The 23,088-nt window shown below is 33.9% G+C and overlaps 1 protein-coding gene across 5 annotated transcripts in view; it reads right to left on the reverse strand.

Moving 5' to 3' along the window:
• Window positions 1-23,088, reverse strand: part of MDGA2 (MAM domain containing glycosylphosphatidylinositol anchor 2) — an 847,276-nt gene that overhangs the window by 91,624 nt on the left and 732,564 nt on the right. For all 5 annotated transcript variants that reach the window (XR_004666173.3, XR_004666172.3, XM_034937505.3 and 2 more), the window contains one exon: window positions 1,290-1,438. Coding sequence is in view for 3 of the 5 variants with exons in the window: in XM_034937505.3 (XP_034793396.1) it covers window positions 1,290-1,438 (149 nt within the window). In the remaining 2 variants the exon portion in view is untranslated. The remainder of the gene's footprint in view (window positions 1-1,289; window positions 1,439-23,088) is intronic.

Consider the following 23,088-nt stretch of genomic DNA (forward strand, 5'->3'; position numbering starts at 1 on the left):
TCTTAAACAGGGTGAATAAGAATATGCTACATACAGTGTATCTTTTTTTTTTGGAATCGGAGTCTTTTTCTGTTGCCCAGAGCTGGAGTGCAGTGGCGCGATCTTGGCTCACTGCAAACTCCGCCTCCCAGGTTCACGCCATTCTCCTGCCTCAGCCTCCCGAGTAGCTGGGACTACAGGCGCCCGTCAACATGCCCGGCTAATGTTTTTGTATTTTTAGTAGAGACGGGGTTTCACCGTGTTAGCCAGGATGGTCTCAATCTCCTGACCTCGTGATTCGCCCGCCTCGGCCTCCTAAAGTGCTGGGATTACAGGCGTGAGAGCCACCGCGCCCGGCCACAGTGTATCTTAATGTGAGTAATGTGTCACACAAGTATTTTATTGTAAAACACAATGGTTTTATGATAGAATAGCTGAATGAACCGTTGGAGGTTGGTCAGTCTTACTCGATGAAAATTTTATCCTCTCTACCATCCCAATTCAAAAGATTTTTCTGTGATACAGTTAAGGAAGTGGAACATGCACTTTGCCAATCTAGGGATAATACAAGGTTTTGGGAGAGAGCTAATAGATTATGCGGTGATCAAATAAATCTTCAAAAATGTTTTGTTATGCTGAAATTCATCCAGATAATATGCTAACAAAGAAACAATGTAAAGACCTCCACTTAAATTTCAAAAATATCATTTAAACAAAGGATACGTGAATTTAACATTTTAACCCTTTGAAAAAGATACAGTTTTTTCCACATAACCCTTGATCTTCAGCTCCCTTAAGAAACTATCATACTTTAATTTCTTTTCATTTTACAAAAGTATTTCTATTTCTCAGACATATTAAATTAGCTTATGCAACATTCTGTATATGTCTTGAACCCCTAAAGCAAAAATATGTACAACTTCTGGCTTCTTAGGAAACAAGACAAATGGTTATGCAGTATAGGTGAGTGTGAGCACATCTGAAATAAGTTCCTTTTGTGAAGTTATACCATGTAATTTATCTCTCATATCTAGTGATGAAGGATTTTAGAAGGCTCAAAGGCTGTCACTTTAGTATGTCTGCTGTCATAGTGAAAAATGTGTAATTTCAAAGATTTTTCAAGTAAGTCGGAACAGTTTATGTGGAGTAATATACATAGGGTGAAAACATATCTATCTGTCTATCTATATACAGAAACACATATACATAAAATATATTTTGGAATTCATGCAAAACTCTTAGAAAAATGATAACAACAAGGTCTTCACAGAGGACCACAAAGAAAAAAGGACATCAGTTAGATTTCTCACCTGCCTGATGCCCAACCGGTATGCAACAATCCGATCCACTGCATCAGGATTCATCTGTGTCCACTGTAGACTGTAAGAATAAACACGGTGTCTGTTCTGCCATACTGGATTGTAGGTATCATAATAGAATTCTGGAGCATAGGCCTTTCCTGAAAACAGAAAGTGTGCTTAAATTTGAATGATGACATATTGTAGTATAAGCATACTTATTCCCTTTGGCCCTTTTACCATTTCTACTATATTTTTCATTAGTAATTATAAAATCCAATCAATTTTCTGGATATGTTTTGAGAACAGATGTGAGATTTCCTGGTTGATTGGATGGGCAGTGTGAGAAAAGAAGGAAGAACACAAAGCATTTGGCCTAAGTGATTGGAGGAATGGGATTTTCATCAACCAAAATGGAAATCCATGGCAGGATGAAATCTGGAGAAAGAAGATCAAAGTCATTTTTAAATAATTTGAGTGATCTAAATGGATACACCAAGTATGCAGTAGGACATAACTAGTCTGGAATACAAGACAGATCAAGACTGGAGATATAATCTTGCTAACCATAGGCATGCAGATAGAATTTAAATTTAAAGCCAAGAGACGGATATCACCAAGGGAGTGTGAGTAGATAGAGAAGGTGAAAGTCTGACACTGGGGCAATCCAAGGTTAAGAGTTATGGGAGGAGATAAAAACCACACCGAAGCCTGAGGGGAACAACCATAAATTTGGGGAAAACTAAAAATGTGGTATCCTAGAGGTCAAAAGAGGTATTTCGGGAAGTGAGTGATCCACTGTGTAGAAAACAATTAGTGGAAATGAAAATTTGTGTTTGTATTACCTGCAGCTTTCATCAATAAAGTGAACTTAATAAAACTTAAAACAATTAATTAATAAAAGATCTGGTCAATATTTAGCTTATATTTAGATTTTTTTAAAGAAATGTGAATTACATATAGTGTATATACCACACACAAACCATCTCAGTTTTTCTTAATTGCCAAAATGAAAAGTTTACACACCATTTGGAATTATAGATCCAACTTCCCAATATTCTGAAGTATAATTTTTTCTATTACAAATAACATATTTATTTAATGATACAACAATATTTAATGATAACCTATTCAATGAAAAATACTGTCCTACGTATTAAGAACACAATGAATCAGGTATGGCCTCCTCATTCATGGAAATTAATTACATTTTTTTTCCAGACTTTTCATGTAGCTTCGCAATTCTTAATAAGTTAAAAGCTGTATTTTTATCATCACTCATTTAACATCTTTTCTTTTTTTCTTTCTTTTAATTAGATTAGGCCAGCTGTAGGGCTCGTGCCTATAATCCCAACACTTTGGGCAGCAGAGGTGCTCGGATCTCTTGAACCTAGTTGTTAAAGACCCACCAACCTGAGCAACATAGCAAAATAATGTCTCTACCAGAAAAAAAAAAAAAAAAAGAGCCAGGTGTGGTGGAGTGTACCTATGGTCTCAGCTACTCAGGAAGACCTACTTGCTGTGGTGGAAGGATCACCTGAGCCTAGGGAGGCAGAGGTTGCAGTGAGCCAAGATTGTGCCACTGCACTCCAGCCTGGGGGACAGAGCCAGGCCCTGTCAAAAAAAAAAAAAGAAAAGAAAAAAAAGAAAAGTCTCAAATGAGAGGAAAACAACATACTGAGTGAAGGAATCAACAAGCAAAACATTCTTGATAATTTGTATTTGAAACAAAATTTTTCAAAATGAAATAAAGGAGGTGAATTTAGTAGTAGCTGAGTTAGACAGCTAGAGGTTTTAATTAAAAATACACATCCAATACCTACAAATTTACTAAAGAAGTAATGAGCTGCTTAGATGAGTAACATAAACCTAGAGTGTTTTCATTACAGAGTGGTATCTAGATTGAATTGGGGAGGTAAAATCTAGTGTTTCTTTTCTATGAGGACTGAGGGGTTGCTTCTGCTATTTAATCAAGGAAGAAACCTAAGGGTGATTGATTCAGTTCTAAGTAGCCCATTCTTAATAAAATAAACAATTCATTCAAAGAGAATCAAGAAGAGAATACAGGGACAACTAGGGGTTTTTTTTTAGCATGGATAAAAAGGCGGGGGGGCAAACAGAATTTTTAGGAGTTGAAATAGATCACAGAAAAAATCAGAATAAATGTTAACAGATACATGAAATAAGATGAATACCAGTGATTTCCGAATAAAACGGTAAATATTTTGACTTAGAAATGTTCTACCAATGACCTTTGAATATGGAATGGCCTACCTCAGTAGACTATAAATTTCCCTTTATTCGAGTTATTTAGTCAACACTTAAACAGCCATTTAGCAGGACTGAGATGGGTAGCTGCCCACAAGATGGTCATTTAAAATAACTTTCAGTCCCGAAACTGAACTGTGTAGGCTGCTATAAAACATTTGCCTGTCAAACTGGATTTGATATGTTAACTAATTTTAGATTAAATATGGTTTAAATACGGAGGAACTGGCACTTCAAAATTATCTCATAACATTAAAAAAGTTCCTCTTGAAAGGCCATATTTATTAAAAAGAATAAGGTCTTTCCAAATATAGTATTCATAAGGATGAATTCATCTCTAAGGTGGTGACCAGGAATCCAGACATTCTCAAATACCCTAGGTTATTCTGATGCAAAGAAATACAGACCTTACAATTTGGAATGCTTTAAAGAGGCTGAAATTTCTCTCTGAAATTACCTCCAAGTGTATATAACAAAAGATGTAAAAACTTATCCTAAAGTCATAAGAAACATCTCTTTGGTCTTCTTCCTCCTCCGAGACTGGCAGCAGCATGCCTGATCCAACAGCCAGGATCTCTCTGGGGCAAGACTGAGAGACATCAGATAATGCGGATGGAGCGAAGTAGGATAGAATAATAACAGGAAATATTCGAAGCATTTCAGGAAGTAGCTATCTTATTATAGTTGACTTTTGTTGACTACCACGAGGATAACTGGCTGCATGCCATGAATACAAATTGCCATTATTCTAGGAACATTATTTATCTAAATGAACACTTTTCAAGTTACTGAAATACTTTTACCCTGAAGTTAAAAAACAGATCCTCATGATCTTGTGTAATATGAATTTGTTTACCAAGATCCATTTTCAAGGTAGTAAAAAATTAAGCTCCAATCTAACCCATTAAAATATTACAAATAGATCAAATTTCACTATAAAATGTTATCTTTATATTTAATTGCAGGCTCTCACAAAGACTTTCCAATGTATTTTTTTAAATGCTTTATCTGCATTGGGTAAATCACAGGTAATATTTTTTCATGGAGGATTAGATTAGAAAATACTTTAGAGATTATTTCAAAATCTCATATTATAGATAAATAAATGAAGGTGCAGAATGGAGATGGGCATAACATATGATAGGTTATACAAATAAATAATCAAATACAATAAGATCTGTTACTTTTTTTACTTAGAATCATGAGATTAGAAAATGAAGGTTTTTTTAGTTGAATAATCATATTACTTGGAATTAAAGGTAAAAAACGTTTTTAGATGGTGTATAAATAGTAATGATTTGTAATAAGTAATTGCTAATCAGAAATAATTTTCAGTTGTTACGATTAAATATAGGCATGCTTACTTACGCCTCACAGCATACTTTCTACTGAGCCTACTGTGGAAAAGCTTTAAAAAGGAAAAATGCTTCCTGATTTTATTGGAAAAGGGCATCTTAAATTTTTTGAAACGAGACACACTTAATTTTCTCCTCTAATTTCAGAGCCAATTATACTTTATGCTTATATATTCATTCATAAGAAAGACACAGTAAAACCAAAGAAATATCCTTATAATAATCTTGGGCTTTGACATCCAAACATGACATCTACTGGTTGAACAGGGAAATAATTCATAAATATATATATTTTTAGTGCCTCAGGCATTTTAATTCTTCCAATAAGCATACCAAGAAAATTTTCTTACTCTGTCACATTCTAGTTTTATTCTTATACTATGTTGTTCCAATCTAACTTTTCACATTCTAGTTTTATTCTTATACAATGTTGTTCCGATCTAAATATTTTCAGATTAACTAACCTAGAACTATATTCATTAACTGAACTGGGAGGTAAATTTTGGAATCATCATGTATGATTATATATAAATCTTGGATTTAAAAAATATCCCTAAAATATCTATATAGAAAAAATTTGCTTTTGAAAATTTTTATAGATTTATATAAAAATACTGGTATTTCATTTTGCAAAATGGTTTTGAAAAATGATTACATTGAGATTGCAAAATATAATTTTATGCATAAAGTTCAAACATAAATTAAAAACAATTATTATTCCCACTATGAACACTTAAAATGTGCTCGGATAAAGGAACTGATTTCAGTAAAGTCAATACAGATTTTGAAATAAAAACAAAATAAGGTATATAATACTGATCAAGACCACACATATCTTGCTTTTGAAAATAATTCACATTTTGGAAAATAGACTGTATGAATATAAACTTAAAAGAATTACACAGGTTTATAGGACATGTTTGCAAATTTAGGGATATCTATTAATTTTTCACTTTGTAAAACAGACAATACATAGCTAATACATATTGCTTTCCTACGAGGTGCTGAGAAAATCTAGATAAATAAAATGAGCCCATTTTATTATCAGATTGCACAATCTCAGAAAAAAAAAACTCATACAGACAACAAATTCTGATACAGTTGGTGGCGTAACTGACTCAAAACAAGAACAAATTTCTATCTTTCATCTAGAAATGCTAGATGAAATTATGCCAAACCTCTTTTTAGATGTATGTTTGCAAGCAAGAAAAAGAAGTCTCTAGGGATCAAAAAACACTGCTGAAAACAAGCCATTTAATAAGAGTTTGGGGAGAAAAATAGAGTGCTGTTGGTCTTTTTTACCATTGGGAGATGGATTTTCAGGCCCATGGGAGATAAGGTTAATAGACTACTGCAAGAAGAGAAGTTGGTAATGAGGCCACCACCTATGACTAAAATCTAGAAAAGTTATAGTTTCAGACATAGGATATACTAGAAAACATTTGACTCTCACCAGTATAGGAAGATGACAAAAATATTTATGTTACCATAAATTTTTTTTGACTTTTGATACTGCTGGAGTGCTTGAAAAGAGCCAATGCCAAATTGATCTTGAAAGACATGCTGTCAACTTAAAGTGCAGAGAATTCCTCTAAATCCCAATGATTATAAATTCACAAACATTTTGAATACACAAATACACAAGAAAACGTTCCACTGTGAGAGACTAACAAGGTAAATAAATAGTAAGATTAGACTTCAGATAATAGAAAAATAAAATAGAATTTAGGCTGGGCACAGAGGCTCACGCCTGTAATCCCAGCACTTTGGGAGGTCAAGGTGGGAGGATCACTTGAGGTCAGGAGTTCAAGACCAGCCTGGCAAACATGTTGAAACCCCATCTCTACTAAAAATACAAAAATCAACTGGGAGTGGTGGCAGGCACCAGCAATCCCAGCTATTAGGGAGGCTGAGGCAGGGGAATCGCTTGAATACGGGAGGCAGAGGTTGTAGTGAGCCAAGATTGCCCAACTACACTACAGCCTGGAAGACAAAGCAAGACTCTACCTCAAAAAAAAAAAAAAAAAAAAAGAAAGAAAATAGAATTTATAAGTATACTTAATAAGACTGAAATCATACAATAGAAAAATATAAACAAACACCATGGAACATTCTATGAAAGAATAATTGATACTGTCTGCTGGGACCAAAGAAAGGCTTCACAAGAGGAATGTCTGGCATTTTAACTGATCTTAAAGAAGAAAAAATCAAATCTCTCATACAGAAAATGTTGGTTCATGAAGGGATAAAAAAAGAGAAGAAATAAAGCATGTCCTTAGGTGGAGAAAAATGAATATGTTATAGATACTTTAGAAACTACTGTAGGATATGGTACTGTTGTAACATTCAGTGCCCACCTTTCCTACCAAACTGTGCACTTCTCAAGAACAGGGATGATATCATCAGCTCTCACCACAATGGCTGACGTAATCCATGTGCTTGCAGAATATAGGAAAAATATGTCAGTGCTAACTTGTGAAGCATCTTAGTGATATAAGATGTTGAATATTTACTCTAAAGTCCAGTTATTCTGAAATGATTTTAACCAGTCCTCATGTAAATGGGAGAAAAGATTTTATAGTGAATCCACTGATTTTCATTTTTTTAGTGTGAAAAGAACTGAGTGATGGCAAATAATTGGATAGGAACCAAATAATTTAAATGGTGGTAAGGAAAGAATTCCACAAAAGACACACTTGCAAAGTATCAAAAATAATAAAACCTAATTTAAAACTTCTCATTTAAAACCTAATTTAAATGTATACTGAAATCCAAGGTGAACTTAAACGCCAATGATGCACTGATTTGAAAAAAAAAAGAAAGCCTTCTAAAAATCAGAAAACACAGCTCTAGAAGCTAATCAATATAGCCAAATGATTTGAGAATCAAAGTCATATAGTGTTCACATACATAGACTGGCTAAGGCGGTGGGTTATGTGTTAAAATGTTAGGTAAAATACACAATAAAAATATATGCAGCTCTCTGTCATTCCTCCATAGGGCAAAACAGAACATGCAATTATTGGAACCAAAATTACATTATCTTCAAATTAATGAATCTTGAGTAATATTAATCAGAAAAGAAGAGAGAAAAAATGTTGCTACAGAAACAGGCATTTTTCTAAATGTTTAATCAGGGAAATGATATAAATTTATTTTATGTTTTACAACAATAACTGCTGGGAAAGAAGCTAATGGATTGAATGAGTGAGAAACCTTAGGCAGGAAACTAGTAAAAAAATACTGCCTATATAAAAAAAAAAGATATGTGATTTGAGAAAAGAAGAAAAGCTGATGAATTCAAAAGTGATTGCGCATACTGCTGATCAACATGTGTCTTCTGACCGGATCCTGAGCGTAGACTCCTAAATTTTCAGTCTTGAGAGAAGAATGGTCACTAGCGTCTCTAACTGAGAGGGAAAATGACTGTGAGTATCTCATCCTGGAAAAGGAGTCAAAAATTTCATTACCTCTTGAGATTCTGTCCTTCTGAAGGCTTATTGTTTTAGATTCAAAGCCATATAAAAGTATGTGTCATGAAATTGGGAGCATAAAGAATACTTCGAGGAAAATAAGATTTAATTCTGTCAAGTCAAAAGAAAATTCTAAAAAATAGCAATATACTCATCGCTGTTATCTATATTTGGCATTTATTTGTAGGGTATTTAATATTAGGTCTTATCGTATTAAAAGTAAGTAATAGAGGAATTATTACCAATTTGATGGGTTCTACCTATTTCATTGGCTTGAAAGATACTAAATTAATATGAAGAAGGAATTTAAAAATGTTAAACATACAAGCAGTACTTAACAAATTAAACAATTGTATTTGATTTTAAAACCATATCTTGGAATTAAGATGAATGTCATAGCAGCAATAAAATTCAATGTCATTAATAGTTTGTTCAACAGTGATAACTTGTCAATATGTATGCAGGAAATAAAAACATAACTAATTAATACAACAGTGAAGTCAATGACAACATCTCTCAGTTGAAGATTCATTTTTAAAATGAATGCAAGATGTGTGTAACAATTTATAATCCAACTAAATCATTTAGGTAAAGCACCTTTGTACTTGAGACAGAGAAGTGTTTATCAAAACTATGTCTTCCCATTTAGTAACAGCAAATATATTTTTCAATGACTAGTCATTATCACAACATTATTTTTAAATTGCAATATAGCTGGTGTATTCATCCCTTACTTGAATTCATTTTCTTCTGCTCGAGGCAGAGCTGTACACATCACATTAAGGCAGACTACCCTGCAACCACACTTCAGCACTCAAGAGCTTCCTAAGAATTTATAGCCCTGGAAAGCAGGTTTACTGATTAGTTAAATAATAAAACTATTGATATATTGTCAGTCTTTACAAATCACTGGGATCTTTAAAGAAAGCCTTTAAATCTGCTTGGGCATAAGGTACAATTGCTTTGGTTACAATATTATGATTTCTCTTGTAGGTTATGCCTCTTCAAAATAAATCTGCTGAAAAAATAAATGTCTCATTTCCCAGAAATGATTTTATTTAAAACATTCTGTATCAAGTTAGTCTTCCTATTATTAATCTGGAAAACTTTTTTACGAAAATCAATTTTAGCATTATTTAAAAAAAATTCAGTCACAAAAACAATACATTCAGCCAATATATGAATTTATGAACTGATAAATTTGTAATAATATGTCTAAAGCATTTTTATGATGAACATATACCAAGAGAAACTGGGAACAAGCTTTATGGAATTTATGGCTAAATTCACTTATAAAAGGAAGTCTTGCCCACTCATCTTTTTCTGATTCCTCTCTTGCATTTATAGATTCATCTTTTAGATTGCCTCTTCTTTGTAACTATTAGAGTTTATTCTAATAACATTGAATCTCACTCTTATCACTTCACACCAACAAAAGCTTTGTAACTCAGTATTTATTGAATAAATCAATCAATGAACTTTCCACATGATTTCACTTCTCCTATCCACTTTCTAGTGACTCAGCATGCCAATAACTGAATGTTTCTAAAGCCCCAGTTTCATCTTCACACACCTTGATCCCATAAACTAAAATACTTTCCTCCTGCAGTTCCTCTCTGCTTTCCAATTGTTATCTATCTTTTAATACCAAAATCACGACTATCCTTCCTTCCTTTAGTAACTCTTTGTTCTATGATAATTATTTACATCATAGTACTTAGCGTTTAATTACAAAAACATATCATAATTTTATCCCAATATGTAAGAATTCTGGAAAATGTTTTCTATAAAATCATTTTTATTTCTTGTTGAGGTCCTTTCCCAGATTTAGACATAATAAAGTTGAAGCCAGTAGAGGGTACTGAAAAATACAAAGCAACCACACTATTTAAAATGTAAAAATCATTCTTAGCTCATGGGCCATATACACACAGTTGGCCAGCTGAATTTGGCTCTGGGGTCACATGATTGCTAAACTCTGTTCTAAATTATTTCAGGATGTTACAGTTTGCAGTGTATTGTTACTAGGTTCTTATCTGAGAGTTCAGAATATGCTAAGTTTACATCTAAAAAGTGTCTTTCTTAGGCTTGACCTGTCTGACGAATTGTTATTTTAAACAAATATGCCATTTATATATGTATGAACCATAGCTTTGGTGAAGAGTGAAAGTTAGCCACATAGAATCTCTAACTAGCAAAGTATAAAACTTGAAAGACCCCAAGCCGAGATTCCCTGTGCTAATTTGAATGATGTATATTTAACATTTATGTTACATCAAACCCCTAAAAAGGGAAAATGAATATTAGGAAGTTACATCTGATAGATTTGGTAACTCCTAAATATGAATACTGGGTCTATGGAATTACTTGCTTGGAAACTTTGCTAATTATTCCTCAAGGTGAAGGTTATGAAAGGCCTATGATTTATGTGATCTGGTTTTGACAACAGAATTTATTTGGTAGGGCAAATGTATATATATCAAGTATATATACGTGTGTGTGTGTGTGTGTGTGTGTATATATATATATATATATATATATATTTTTTTTTTTTTTTTTTTTTTTTTTTTTTTTGAGATGGACTCTCATTCTGTCTCCCAGGCCGGAGTGCAATGGTGCGATCTTGGCTCACTGCAACATCCACCTTCCAGATTCAAGTAATTTTCCTACTTCAGCCTCCAGGGTAGCTGGGATTACACATCCATCTAATTTTTGTATTTTTAGTAGAGACAGGTTTTTGCCACGTTGGCCAGGCTGGTCTGGAACTCCTGACCTCAGGTGATCCACCCTCCTCAGCCTCCCAAAGTGTGGGATTACAAGCATGAGCCACTGCGCCCGGCCCATGATTATATAATTTGAGAGGGTGACAAATGCAAAAGTTACCTAATCATGCAATGAGTTGACAGGTTATTTGTGCTCCTATTTTTATTATTTTCGGAATTGACCATGTCATTCCAATTGTAAGTATTAATTTACAACTGAAAACTATTTATTTCATGAGTATGCAACACCCAAAGAAGAAAAAAAAAAACTGAAAAGATTGAGAAGTTCAATATTTCTAACATGTAATACCCAGATGTTGGCAAAAGTTTAATAAGTTTAACAAAGTTTAATAAAGTTTAACAGAATTTGTCTCCCACAGATAGATAATTAAAACTTAGTCCCAATTGCACTTTGTAGATGCAGTACAAGCAATACTTTTTAAATTTCTCTAGAACAAATTAAAAGAGATTTAAGATGTCATCAGCATATTTTTTTTAAAAGCCAAATTACTCTCATATCCTTTTTGGTATTCTATGCATTATTCTTTCATATACCAACATCAGTAAAAAAAACAAACTTTGGTAAATAAAAACAGTAATATTTAGAACATTTAATGGACTTTTTAAAAATCACAAACTTAAAAACCCTTAGAAGAAAACTTCAGCTAAAATAAGTGCTTATTTTCCTTGCTTAAATAATCTTATATAAGACCGGTTTAATGACAAATAATGACTAAGAAGATTCTATTTATCACATGTACTTGAAATGAGAAAGAGTTAATCACTCTGGCAAATCTTTTCTTTCCTTAGGATTATTCATAAAATCCCTATCCTTATAACTACCTTCATTTTGATAAAGCAACTGCTGTTACTAAATACAATACCTCCATGAAATGACCACATTATATTTTATCACCCTTTCAATAGTTAATTGTCTTAATTTATCTTCCTGTTTTTTAAATAAATTATAAGCTCCAGATGGCAAATATCTCTTCTTCATATATTGTCCCATCGATTGAGGATCTGAAAGGAAATCAATTGTACTTAAAATAAAACTCTTTTTAAAAATCTCAAAATCTGGGCCAGGCGCAGTGGCTCACGCCTGTAATCCCAATGCTTTGGGAGGCCGAGGCGGGCGGATCACGAGGTCAAGAGTTCAAGACCAGTCTGACTAACATGGTGAAACATCGTCTCTACTAAAAATACAAAAATTAGCAGGGCATGGTGGCACGCACCTGTAATCCCAGCTACTCAGCAGGCTGAGGCAGGAGAATCGCTTGAACCAGGGAGGAGGTGGTTACAGTGAGCCAAGATCGCGCCACTACACTCCAGCATGGGTGACAGAGTGAGACTAAATCTCAAAAAAAAAAAAAAAAAAAAACTCAAAATCTTTTTATTGAGATAGTCTTTTGCAGCTGGTAGGAAAGAAGGAGTAATTCAGGTACTTACTTCTTACAGAGTTGTTATCAGAAATATGTTAAATTTTGTCAATTGAAAGAATATTTTTTAAATTTGTTAATATTATCAGGGAAAATATCTCCCCTGAATAAAGCACTCAAATATGTACCACGTTTTTCAGTAGAACTTTGGAGGACAATTTCTTTTATAATTTTTAGTTATAATTTAGAAAAAAAAATGTGTTTCATTCCAATTGCTTTTAGTTTATTTTTGCTTTTTTTTTTTTTTTTTTTTTTGAGATGGAGTCTAGCTCTGTCACCCAGGCTGGAGTGCAGTGGTGCCATGTCAACTCACTGCAACCTCTGCCTCCTGGGTTCCAGTGATTCTCCTGCCTCAGCCTCCTGAGTAGCGGGGACTAGAGGCATGAGCCACCACACTCAGCTAATTTTTGTATTTTTAGTAGAGACGGGGTTTTGCCATGTTGGCCAGGTTGGTCTTGAACTCCTGACCTCAGGTGATCCACCAGCCTCGGCCTCCCAAAGAGTTGAGATTACAGGCATGAGCCACCGCACCCAGCCTACTTTTGTTACTATAATTGAGAAATGTAATCAATTTAATTGTAGTCATATGAATAAAAACATTTTTAAATTTTTAATTACATTTTTATTTAAGTAAATAAAAATGACTGGAGTAATCCATAGAATATCAAAAAATATCGATGGAATAACAACAAGTAATATAGAGCAAAATGGAATAATGTGTGTGTACATAACCCATAATTCGACAAACTTCAATTAAGCTTTATGTTTTTTACAGTACTCAATCTTCAGAGATGCATTTAAAGAAAATGCCATATAGCAGGATTCTCATGATATACAGTTCATTTCCTTTATTAATATGTGTTAGCATAAAGAACGATAGCATAAAGAACGATAGTAATTAAAATTATGGCAACTTCAATTTTCTTTTCCTAATTAAAAAAAAAGAAAGGAAGATCTTTAGACTTGTATGAAAACTTGTAACTTAGTCTTTTTATAATTTGCTTCAATAATGTAAGTTCACATGAATATAATATTACATTATATAAACTAATTTCCTTTAGATACTTTTTAAATGTTTAGATATTCACAGAATGTATGTTTATAAAAATATATACTTGAAAAGTTATTTAAGTATAATGAGTTAAAATGATCTAAATTTAAAAATCATTTTTCTTCAATATTTTAAATATAGGATGAACACAAATCTAGTTTTATAACCTTTCCTAAAATCATCTTCCTGTATTAATACTTTATAACCACTAGAAAGGCAAAGATCATTAAAATAAGGCCCACGATGATGCCCTCCAGGCTTACTGCTAAGAATTAGAAACTAGAAAAATGATGATCAGATCCCAAGACTGTATAATTCACCAAGAATCCTGCCATTGGTTATTAGGAAACAAGTCACTCAGACTGAAATAGGTGGGCAAACTACTTGGGTTTTCAGAAATAACATGGTTTAGTAATTACTTCATCCTTACAAAATCATGTCTTTTTTTTTTGAAATTAAACTGTCTTTATTTGCAAATGACACGATTATCAGCACAGATAATCACGAGAAATATATAAAAAGATTTCTAGAACTAATAAGTTCAGTAAGGTTGTAAGCAATAAGATAAACAAAGGAAAATCAATTGTATTTGAATGTATCAACAATAAACATATGGACATTAAAATTAACAATACAATATAATTTATGTTCATTAAAAATATAAAATGCTTAGGGATAAATCTAACAAAACCCCCACAGTACTTGTAGGTGAAAACATATCTGTTTTACCAAACCATCAAATGTTCACTCCACACATACTCCACATCAGTTGAATGCTAACCTGATATATTTCCCATTGTAAAATTTCTCCCCCAGTTTAAGACACGTTCCAGAAAAGTTCATGTCATTTGAGTAGAGTTCTGTCATAGAAAATCAAGAGACTTTACTCACAAAATTAATTAATAAATATAGGTAATCAGCAAAATAATAATAGCAATAGATTGATTTCATTACTAGCAAGAAGTCTTTAAAAAAATTTTTTTTGGTTCTCAAAATGACAAGTACTTTATGAATTGGGCTAGAATAAAAAGACATATCTGAAGATCCAAAAGGATCATAATACACAAATTATTATTTTTAAAATTATCTGATTAGTCTATATAAAATACCTATCAGAACATTGGGCAAAATATAAGTGTTTAATAAATATTAATCTCCCACTACACTTCCCTTGCCACCCCAACAACAAAAGAAAATCAAATCAAATAACATTCTTTAGGAAGATTTCCATAAGTTAATTTGATTATTGTTAACATATACAGGAATTTGAGGGAATTCAAAAATTAATTAGACAATTTTAAATGAGTTTGCATTTATTTTCTTGAAACTTTAATGAGGCATTATTTCAACACAATTGTGTCACCCATGGCTTCTTTTTGACATTGTCCTACAGAACTATACAAAGTTCTACTGGTTTATGTAACAAATATATATATATATATATATATATATATATATATATATACTTTTCTTGGGCAATATAAAATAAATTCCTGCATTTAACAGATAAATACTGTTTCAACTTAAATGAATAACTCCTTGACTCTGAAATCCTGGATACACTTTGCAAAAAAATGATGAAAAATATGAGTAATACATGTCAAATTTTTTCTCAAAATAAGTTTAGTTAAGAATCTTATCCAAAAATTCAAAAAGATTATTTAAATTTGATGAAACGATAGTTTTTACACTTGGCATGCAAGTAGGAAATTGCCTAGGACTTAAAAAATGTTGGGAAATAAAAACTATATTTTCATTTATGTTATACTTGGAATCTTCAAATTCTCTATCCTCTTGTTTGTCTATTATAGAGATTTCCAAGGGGCTTTCATTCACCACTACTCTAGCAAGTATTTAAGACACATACCAGAATTATGGTCCTGCACTGCTGTTTATAAATTATTCTTTTATAATTTACAACTAAAAACCTGGACTTATGGAGCAAGAAAAACCTTGATAAATGAAAATGGTATCTCAGTTTTATATAGGAATTTACAGCTCACAAAGAACTTTCACAAATATTAACTTAGTTCAGTCTTCACAGAGCTGAGGGAGGTCAAATACACAGAGGCATGTTTCTTGGCTTGAACTGCAAATCTTAAAAGTTAATAAGACTATCATAATTACTGAACTGACGCGTACTACTGTCCTTGTCTGGTCTGCAAATCTTACCTCAAAAAGATCCAAATGTATATTTTGTCAGAAGGAAGAGAAGTTGCATAATTCACCTAAACATACAAAGAAAGCTGGCATTCAAACTGAGAGGTTCTGAGTCTACCTTCCTTAAGGTATATTTTATTAGGAATGTTATGGTAAAATGAAACAATCAGAAATCCCTCCTTATGGAAATATTACAGCAAATGCTGTAAGAACGCAGAAAGAACACAAACCTACTTTTGCTTAATTTTATATTAAAAAAATCATTTCATTAATACACGGTGTGTGTCAATTGTCATTACTACTTTTTTGTTAGTGGGTGAGGAAAGCACAAGGTCAAAATAGCTATGACATGCTGCATTTGGCTTTTGTCACAGTTAAGGCTCTGGGTCAATTTTGTGATTCTCTTTTGCTTGTACATAATACTCTGCAAACTACTGCTTCAAGAGTTATGCCACTTCATCTCCAGGTGGATAGTGTCAGAATTAAAAAAAAAAAGAGTTATGCCACTTATTTCAAATCTCACAACCATATGTTTTACTGAACCAACTGTAGAGTATGTGAATTGGTGGCATGGAGAGCACAGATATTATCAGGAGTGCAGAAGAAATTCCATGGATGTTATTTAATGAGATGGAAGCAGAAAATGATTAATGTACATTATGCCCAATTCCTCAGATCAGCACAAATCGCCCATTTTGTAGTGAGTGCACCTTTGTTACAAATCTCCCATGTTATAGGCACCGTGAGCACACTTTAGTTCTCTTACCAATCCAGCTCACCCTACATATCCCGCACCTAAGAAATACTACTTGATTCTCTGCTGAAGACTCAATCCCTAAAGTATCTAGTCAATCATATAGAAACTCAATTGCTTATTTGCATGTGGGCCATAAAAGAAACATAAATGTTATCTGTACTCCTCCTAAATACACAAGATATACAAAAGCATTTATAAGCCAATATGTAAAATAACCCAAAACTGTGATTATTTAGTAGAACCCACATTCTTACAAGCCCCAAAACCTTTTCCTGCCTCTTTCTGGGAATCCCCAAGAGATTTCTCACATGTAATCACAAAGCCACTTAACATCAGGTTTTCCTGCCCTTCCTTTCTTGCTCCATCTTCCACCAGTCCATGATAAATGCCCACAAAGCTAGCTAGACAAAGCTAACCACTGTCTTCACCTTCACCATCGCCACCACTACCAGGTATTCTATCTCCAGAGGCTTCCAACACTTCCTTGAGTGTGGAATGTGGGGATCGGTTTGGCAGAAAGTGTTTGGGTTGACATGGAGAGTTGGGAGAAGTTGCGACACTTCCATTTTACTTGACAGAACTGATTTATTCATTAGGCACAGGAGTCACAGCACCTAGGACCTATGATAATTCAGAGGTCCAAGAAAATGTTTTAAATTTAATTCATTTTAAAATTGGAAGAAAAATGAACATAATAATACTAAATAAATAATAATAATGGGGATTGTAGATCCTATTTATATAAATACAGTCATACATATATAATTTTAAATTTTGATGTATTACTTTATTTTTTAATGAAGGAAGTGGTCCACAAAGACAAAGGTGCCTATGGTTAAAAGTCATAATTTGTCCCTGCCAGTCAATCACTTGAGCTCCTGTTCATGTCTACAATTTCGTTCTTGAAAAGTTCTGTCAGCTTCTGACACCAGCCCATAAGATAGGTGCAAACCAGAAGCAACGGGACAATCAGAGAACAGATATACACCTTTCCCTTACATCATCTTTGCTCTTCTGCTGGGCCTTCTCTTCTCCCATGAGGAACTGCTATTTTTCACCTCCCATTATTAAATAAAATATCTTTATTTATGGGAATGGTGGTCCATGTATATTGGTACATGTAGGGAGATGTTATATGAATTTGAATTGTATAAGTAAAATAATATGTGAAAAAATACCAACATACAAAATCTGAAATAGCGTATATAACCAAACAAGGGAAAAATCTCACTTACAATATATTAGAAATTTAATTTATTTTTGTTCATCTCTGTAATATCAGATATTGAAGGACTTTTCTCTTCCCGTCATATACTGTGGTATGGATAGCTTCTCAAACATCACATCGACAGGATAAAGGACAAAAACCATATGATCATCTCAACAGACACGGAAAAAGCATTGGATAAAACTGAACATTCCTTCATAAAAAAAAAACCAAAAGTTCTCAATAAATTAGGTATAGAAGGCCCATAACACAAGGAACTTCAACACAATAATGTCTATATAGGACAAACCCACAGCTAACATCATACTGAATGAAGAAAAGCTAAACATGTTTTTTTCGAAGAACTGGAACAAGACAAGGATGCCCACTCTTACCACTCTTATTCAACGCAGTACTAGATGTCCTAGCCAGAGCAATTAGACAAGAGAAAAAAGTAAAAGGCATCCAAATTGGAAAAGAGGTCAAATTGTCCCTGTTTGCTGATGGCATACTTTTATATGCAGAAAAACCTAAAGACTCTACCAAAAAAACTCTTAGAACTGAAAAATAAATTTAATAAAGTTGCAGGACACAATATCAGCTTACACAAATCAGTAGCATTTACATATGCCTGGAGTGAACAGTCTGAAAAAGAAATAAAGCAAACAATGCCATTTACAACAGGCACACCGCTCCCCCCACACCCCCCCAACACAAATACCTGAAACAAATTTAACAAAGGAAGTAAAAGATCTTTATAAGGAAAACTATAAAATACTGGTTAAAAAAAAATTGAGGAAGACACCAAGAAGTGGAAAGACATCCCATGTTAATGGTCTGGAAGAATACTGTTACAATGACCACACACAAAAGCAATATATAGATTCAATGCAATTGCTGTCAATTACTAATCAAAGTACCAATGACATTCTTCACAGAAATAGAAAAAAAATCCTAAAATTTGCATGGAACCACAAAAGATTCTAAATAGCCAAAACAATCTTGAGCAAAAGAAACAAAGCTGAAGGCATTATACTACCAATTTCAAAATATACTACAAAGCTATAATAACCAAAACAGTATGGTGCTGGCACATAGACAAATGGACTAGAATACAGAACCCTGAAATTAATTGACATTTCCACAGCCAACTGATTTTTGACAAAGGTGCCAAGAACATTCCTTTGGGAAAGGACAGTCTGTTCAATAATGATGCTAGGAAAACTAGATATCCATATGCAGAAGAATGAAACTAGACATCTGTCTCTTAATCTATATAAAAATTAATTCCAAACAGATTAAAGGCTTAAATGTAAGATCTGGAATTATAAAACTATTAGAAGAAAACATAGGGGAAATGCTTCAGAACACTGGGCTGAGAAAAGATTTTATGAATAAGACTTCAAAAACACAGGCAACAAAAGCAATAATAAACAAATGGGATTACATTAAACCAAAAAGCTTGTGAACATCAAAAGAAGCAATCAAGAGACTGAAAAGACAATGCAGAATGGCAGAAAATATTTGCAAACTATTCATATTACAGGGAATTACTATCCAGAAAATACAATGATCTCAAACATCTCTAGCACAAAAATAAACAATCTAATTTTTTAAATGGGCTAATGATCTGAATAGACATTTATCAAAGAAGACATATAAGTGGCCAAAAAATATTTGAAAAAATGCTCAACATCACTAATCATCAGGGAAATGCAAATCAGAACCACAGTAAGATACCATCCGGCTGGGCATGGTGGCTCACGCCTGTAATCCCAGCACTTTGGGAGGCCTAGGTGGGTGGATCACCTGAGGTCAGGAGTTCAAGACCAGCCTGACCAACATGGTAAAACCCTTTCTCTACTAAAAGTACAAAAATTAGCTGGGCGTAGTGGCGGGAGCCTATAATCCCAGCTACTCGGGAGGGCTGAGGCAGAAGAATCGCCTAAACCCTGGAGGTGGAGGTTGCAGTGAGCCAAGATCATGCCATTGTACTCCAGCTTGGGCAACAAGAACGAAAATCCATCTCAAAAAAAAAAAAAAAAAAGAGACATCATCTGACCCCAATTAGAACAGCTATTATGAAAAAGCCAAAATATGACAAATGCTGGTGAAGATGGCAAGAAAGGGGAACTCAAACATTGTTGGTGGGAATGTAAATTAGTATAGCCACTACAGAGAAAAGTATGGAGGTTCCTCAAAAAACTACAAATGAAAGTACCATAGGTTTCAACAATCCCTCTACTGATATTTATCCAAAGGGAAGGAAATCAGTACAGTACAGAGATATTTACACTCACATATTTATTGTAGTACTATTCACAATAGTCAGAATATGAAATCAACCTTAGTATCCATTAAGGGATGACTTGAAAGATAAAATGTACTATATATACACAATGAAATACTATTTGGCCATAAAAAAGTATGAAATTCTGTCATTTGCAACAACGTGGATAAGCCTGGAGGGCATTATGTTAAGCGAAATAAGCAAGGAGCAGGAAGTTGAACATTTCATGATCTCATGCATTTATGGAAGCTAAAAAGGTTGATCTCATAAATGTAAAGGGTAGAACAGAGGTTACCAGAGCCTGGTGGGGGGGTAGTTGAGAAGGAGAGAATAGGGCGAGATTTTTGAGAGAATACAAAATTACAGATAGGAGGGATAAATTGTAGTGTTCTATAGCACTGTAGGATGACTATAGTTTACAATATATTATATATTTTCTAGTAGCTAGTAGACGGGATATTGAATGTTTCCAACACAATGAAATAATAAATGTTTGAGATAGTAGATATGCTAATTACTATGATTTGATCACTACATATTGTATGTATCAAAACATTGCTTTGGACCCCATAAATAAGTAAAATTATTATATGTCACTTAAAAAGTTTTTAACAAGATTCTCATGAAATGCTTTCCACTGAGATCTTTCTATTCATGACCTTGTAAACCTGCTTCCAGTGTTCTACCACAGAACACTGTTCAAGAAAATACTAAAAATAGCAGTTTCTAAAGCATTATTTGGAAGCTTAATCTTTGATAAAACAATTATTTCTAGGCCTAAGGAAGAATTGGTGTTTAATCTCTCCCAGACAGAACAAAATGTTTTAAGGCACTTTTGTTGTTAGTTGCTGTATTTGTCAGGCACCATGCTAATCAACTTGCATACATATGTTTTTTAATATTCAGTCTCATCCAAGATGGCAATATCCTTATCATTTTGTCCTTTCACAGACTAAAGTGAAGATTAGAGATCTTAAGCCAATTGCCCTATAGTAAGCAACCATCAAGTCACGAAGCTACATTTTGAACTCAGGCTGTCCAAAGTCCATTTTACACTAATTTCCAATACCTTTGGGTATGATTGCTCACAACCAAGTGCATGCCTGGCTGAAAGCATGACTGAGGCTGAAATCCAGGCTGTATTACTCTTGCTACGACTCTTACCCTGGTATAGGAACTACATCTACTTCAAGAAAGGAGCTTTTCTCTCCTCCTAATTTACAGAGTTATTGTATAGGCTAGTGGACTTTCTGATAGGATGGAGGACTTATTGCAAAAGGGTCTCCACTTTGCCTCTGTGAGTATGGAAACTTAAACTACAAGTTTATCCCTAGGACTCAACCGTATTTGCTATGTTATATCACTATTTGAAAGTATTGTCGACTCAGGAATTTACAAAGATAAGGATTGACTAAATCTCTAGAATAAGAACTACAAGTACTTTGTTAAATATTTAACTCAGGAATAATAAATATACTATAAGCTGCATATAAATGTATTTAGTCTTGACTAAAGCTATATATTTCCTTAAAACCTAATAGTTCCGGCCAGGCGCGGTGGCTCACGCCTGTAATCCCAGCACGTTGGGAGTCTGAGGAGGGTGGATCACCTGAGGTCAGGAATTCAAGACCAGCCTGGCCAACATGGTGAAACCTGGTCTCTACAAAAACATAAAAACTGGCCAGGCATGATGGCGGGCGCCTGTAATCCCAGCTACTCAGGAGGTTGAAGTGGAAGAATTGCTCGAACCCGGGGGGTGGAGGCTGCAGTGAGCTAAGATCATGCCATTGCACTACAGCCTGGGTGACAGAGCGAGACTGTCTCAAAAAAAAAAAAAAAAAAGTTAAACTTAATAGTTCCAAAATATCTAAAAGCCTTGTATTCATTTAAAGGACCATTGGTTGAGTGTGTGCGTGGAGGGGAACAGATGGATGAACTGATCCAGCGACTCCCAAGGCTGAAAGAACTGAATGTTCAATGAATGGTGTACTTATAGACCACATTAACTTCTTGGCAAGTGCTGCTGCTGCACATGTGGGTGGTCCATCGCTGAATATGAATGTGCTGAATATCATTTGGGCAAGGAGCAAGAGGTGTTCAAGTGAGTTGGAGAGAAGCCCAGAAGGTATGCTGTTTATCTTCTAGGAACATTTATTTTCTGCAAAACATATAACTTGAGTTAATAAAGTAGATTTAGATGTGAATAAAGGAAACCGGTAATTGAACCTGCATCACTGTGCCTCTCCAGGAATAACTAAAAGTCTTGAATTTGAATCCTAGAGCAAGAAAAAGAATAGAGCACAAATAACTGCTCTTATCACCTTGCAAGGAATCACTGGACTGGATCTGACTGCAAAGCAGGTATCTATCTGCCTGCAGTTGGATCCCGAGGCTCCTAGTAACTGTCTTTGTCATACATTCTTTTAAAATAGACAAAGTCATTAGAATGATAAGGAGATTTCTTAAGTAATGCTCACTTAAGTAATGTGAAATTATAAGACTGTGGTTATAACCTCTGGTCTGAATCCTTGACAGAATTTGTAACAAGAAAACGTCTGTTGACTTTCTCAACTTAGAGCCCTGTCACAAAATCTCTCTTGATAAAAGATGCCAGATCAGGCTGTGGGCTATCATCTGTGGAATCCCTCTCCTGACCACTCTAAGTCTAGTTTCAGGCATGCCCTTGGAACACACTCTGCACTGTTCTCATCCATTAATCATTCCTTCAGGGTGAAGGACAGAGGTCAGGTGCTTAAACAGACACCGGGAGGTTTGAGAGATGGCTTTGATTCCACTGAACTAAAAAGTTCTGTGATTCCTTCACAGATTGGTTTTATTACCATTCAATTTCTACTGAAAAATCTAAATGTGCTAAGAGGTAAATAGGCCCTTAAGAATAGCAGTACTAAACATAGGATATTAATATACACAGATGTGCTTTTCTGTATTCAGTTTTCTTTGTTCTATTCTTCTCTGGTGTCAGTAAATATTAGAAAGTTTCTTTTCTCTCAGAGGAAACTGTTTGAATTTTTAGACTGTTTCTTATTAT

Source organism: Pan paniscus, chromosome 15 (genome assembly GCF_029289425.2).
Source record: "Pan paniscus chromosome 15, NHGRI_mPanPan1-v2.0_pri, whole genome shotgun sequence".
Lineage (NCBI taxonomy): Eukaryota > Metazoa > Chordata > Mammalia > Primates > Hominidae > Pan > Pan paniscus.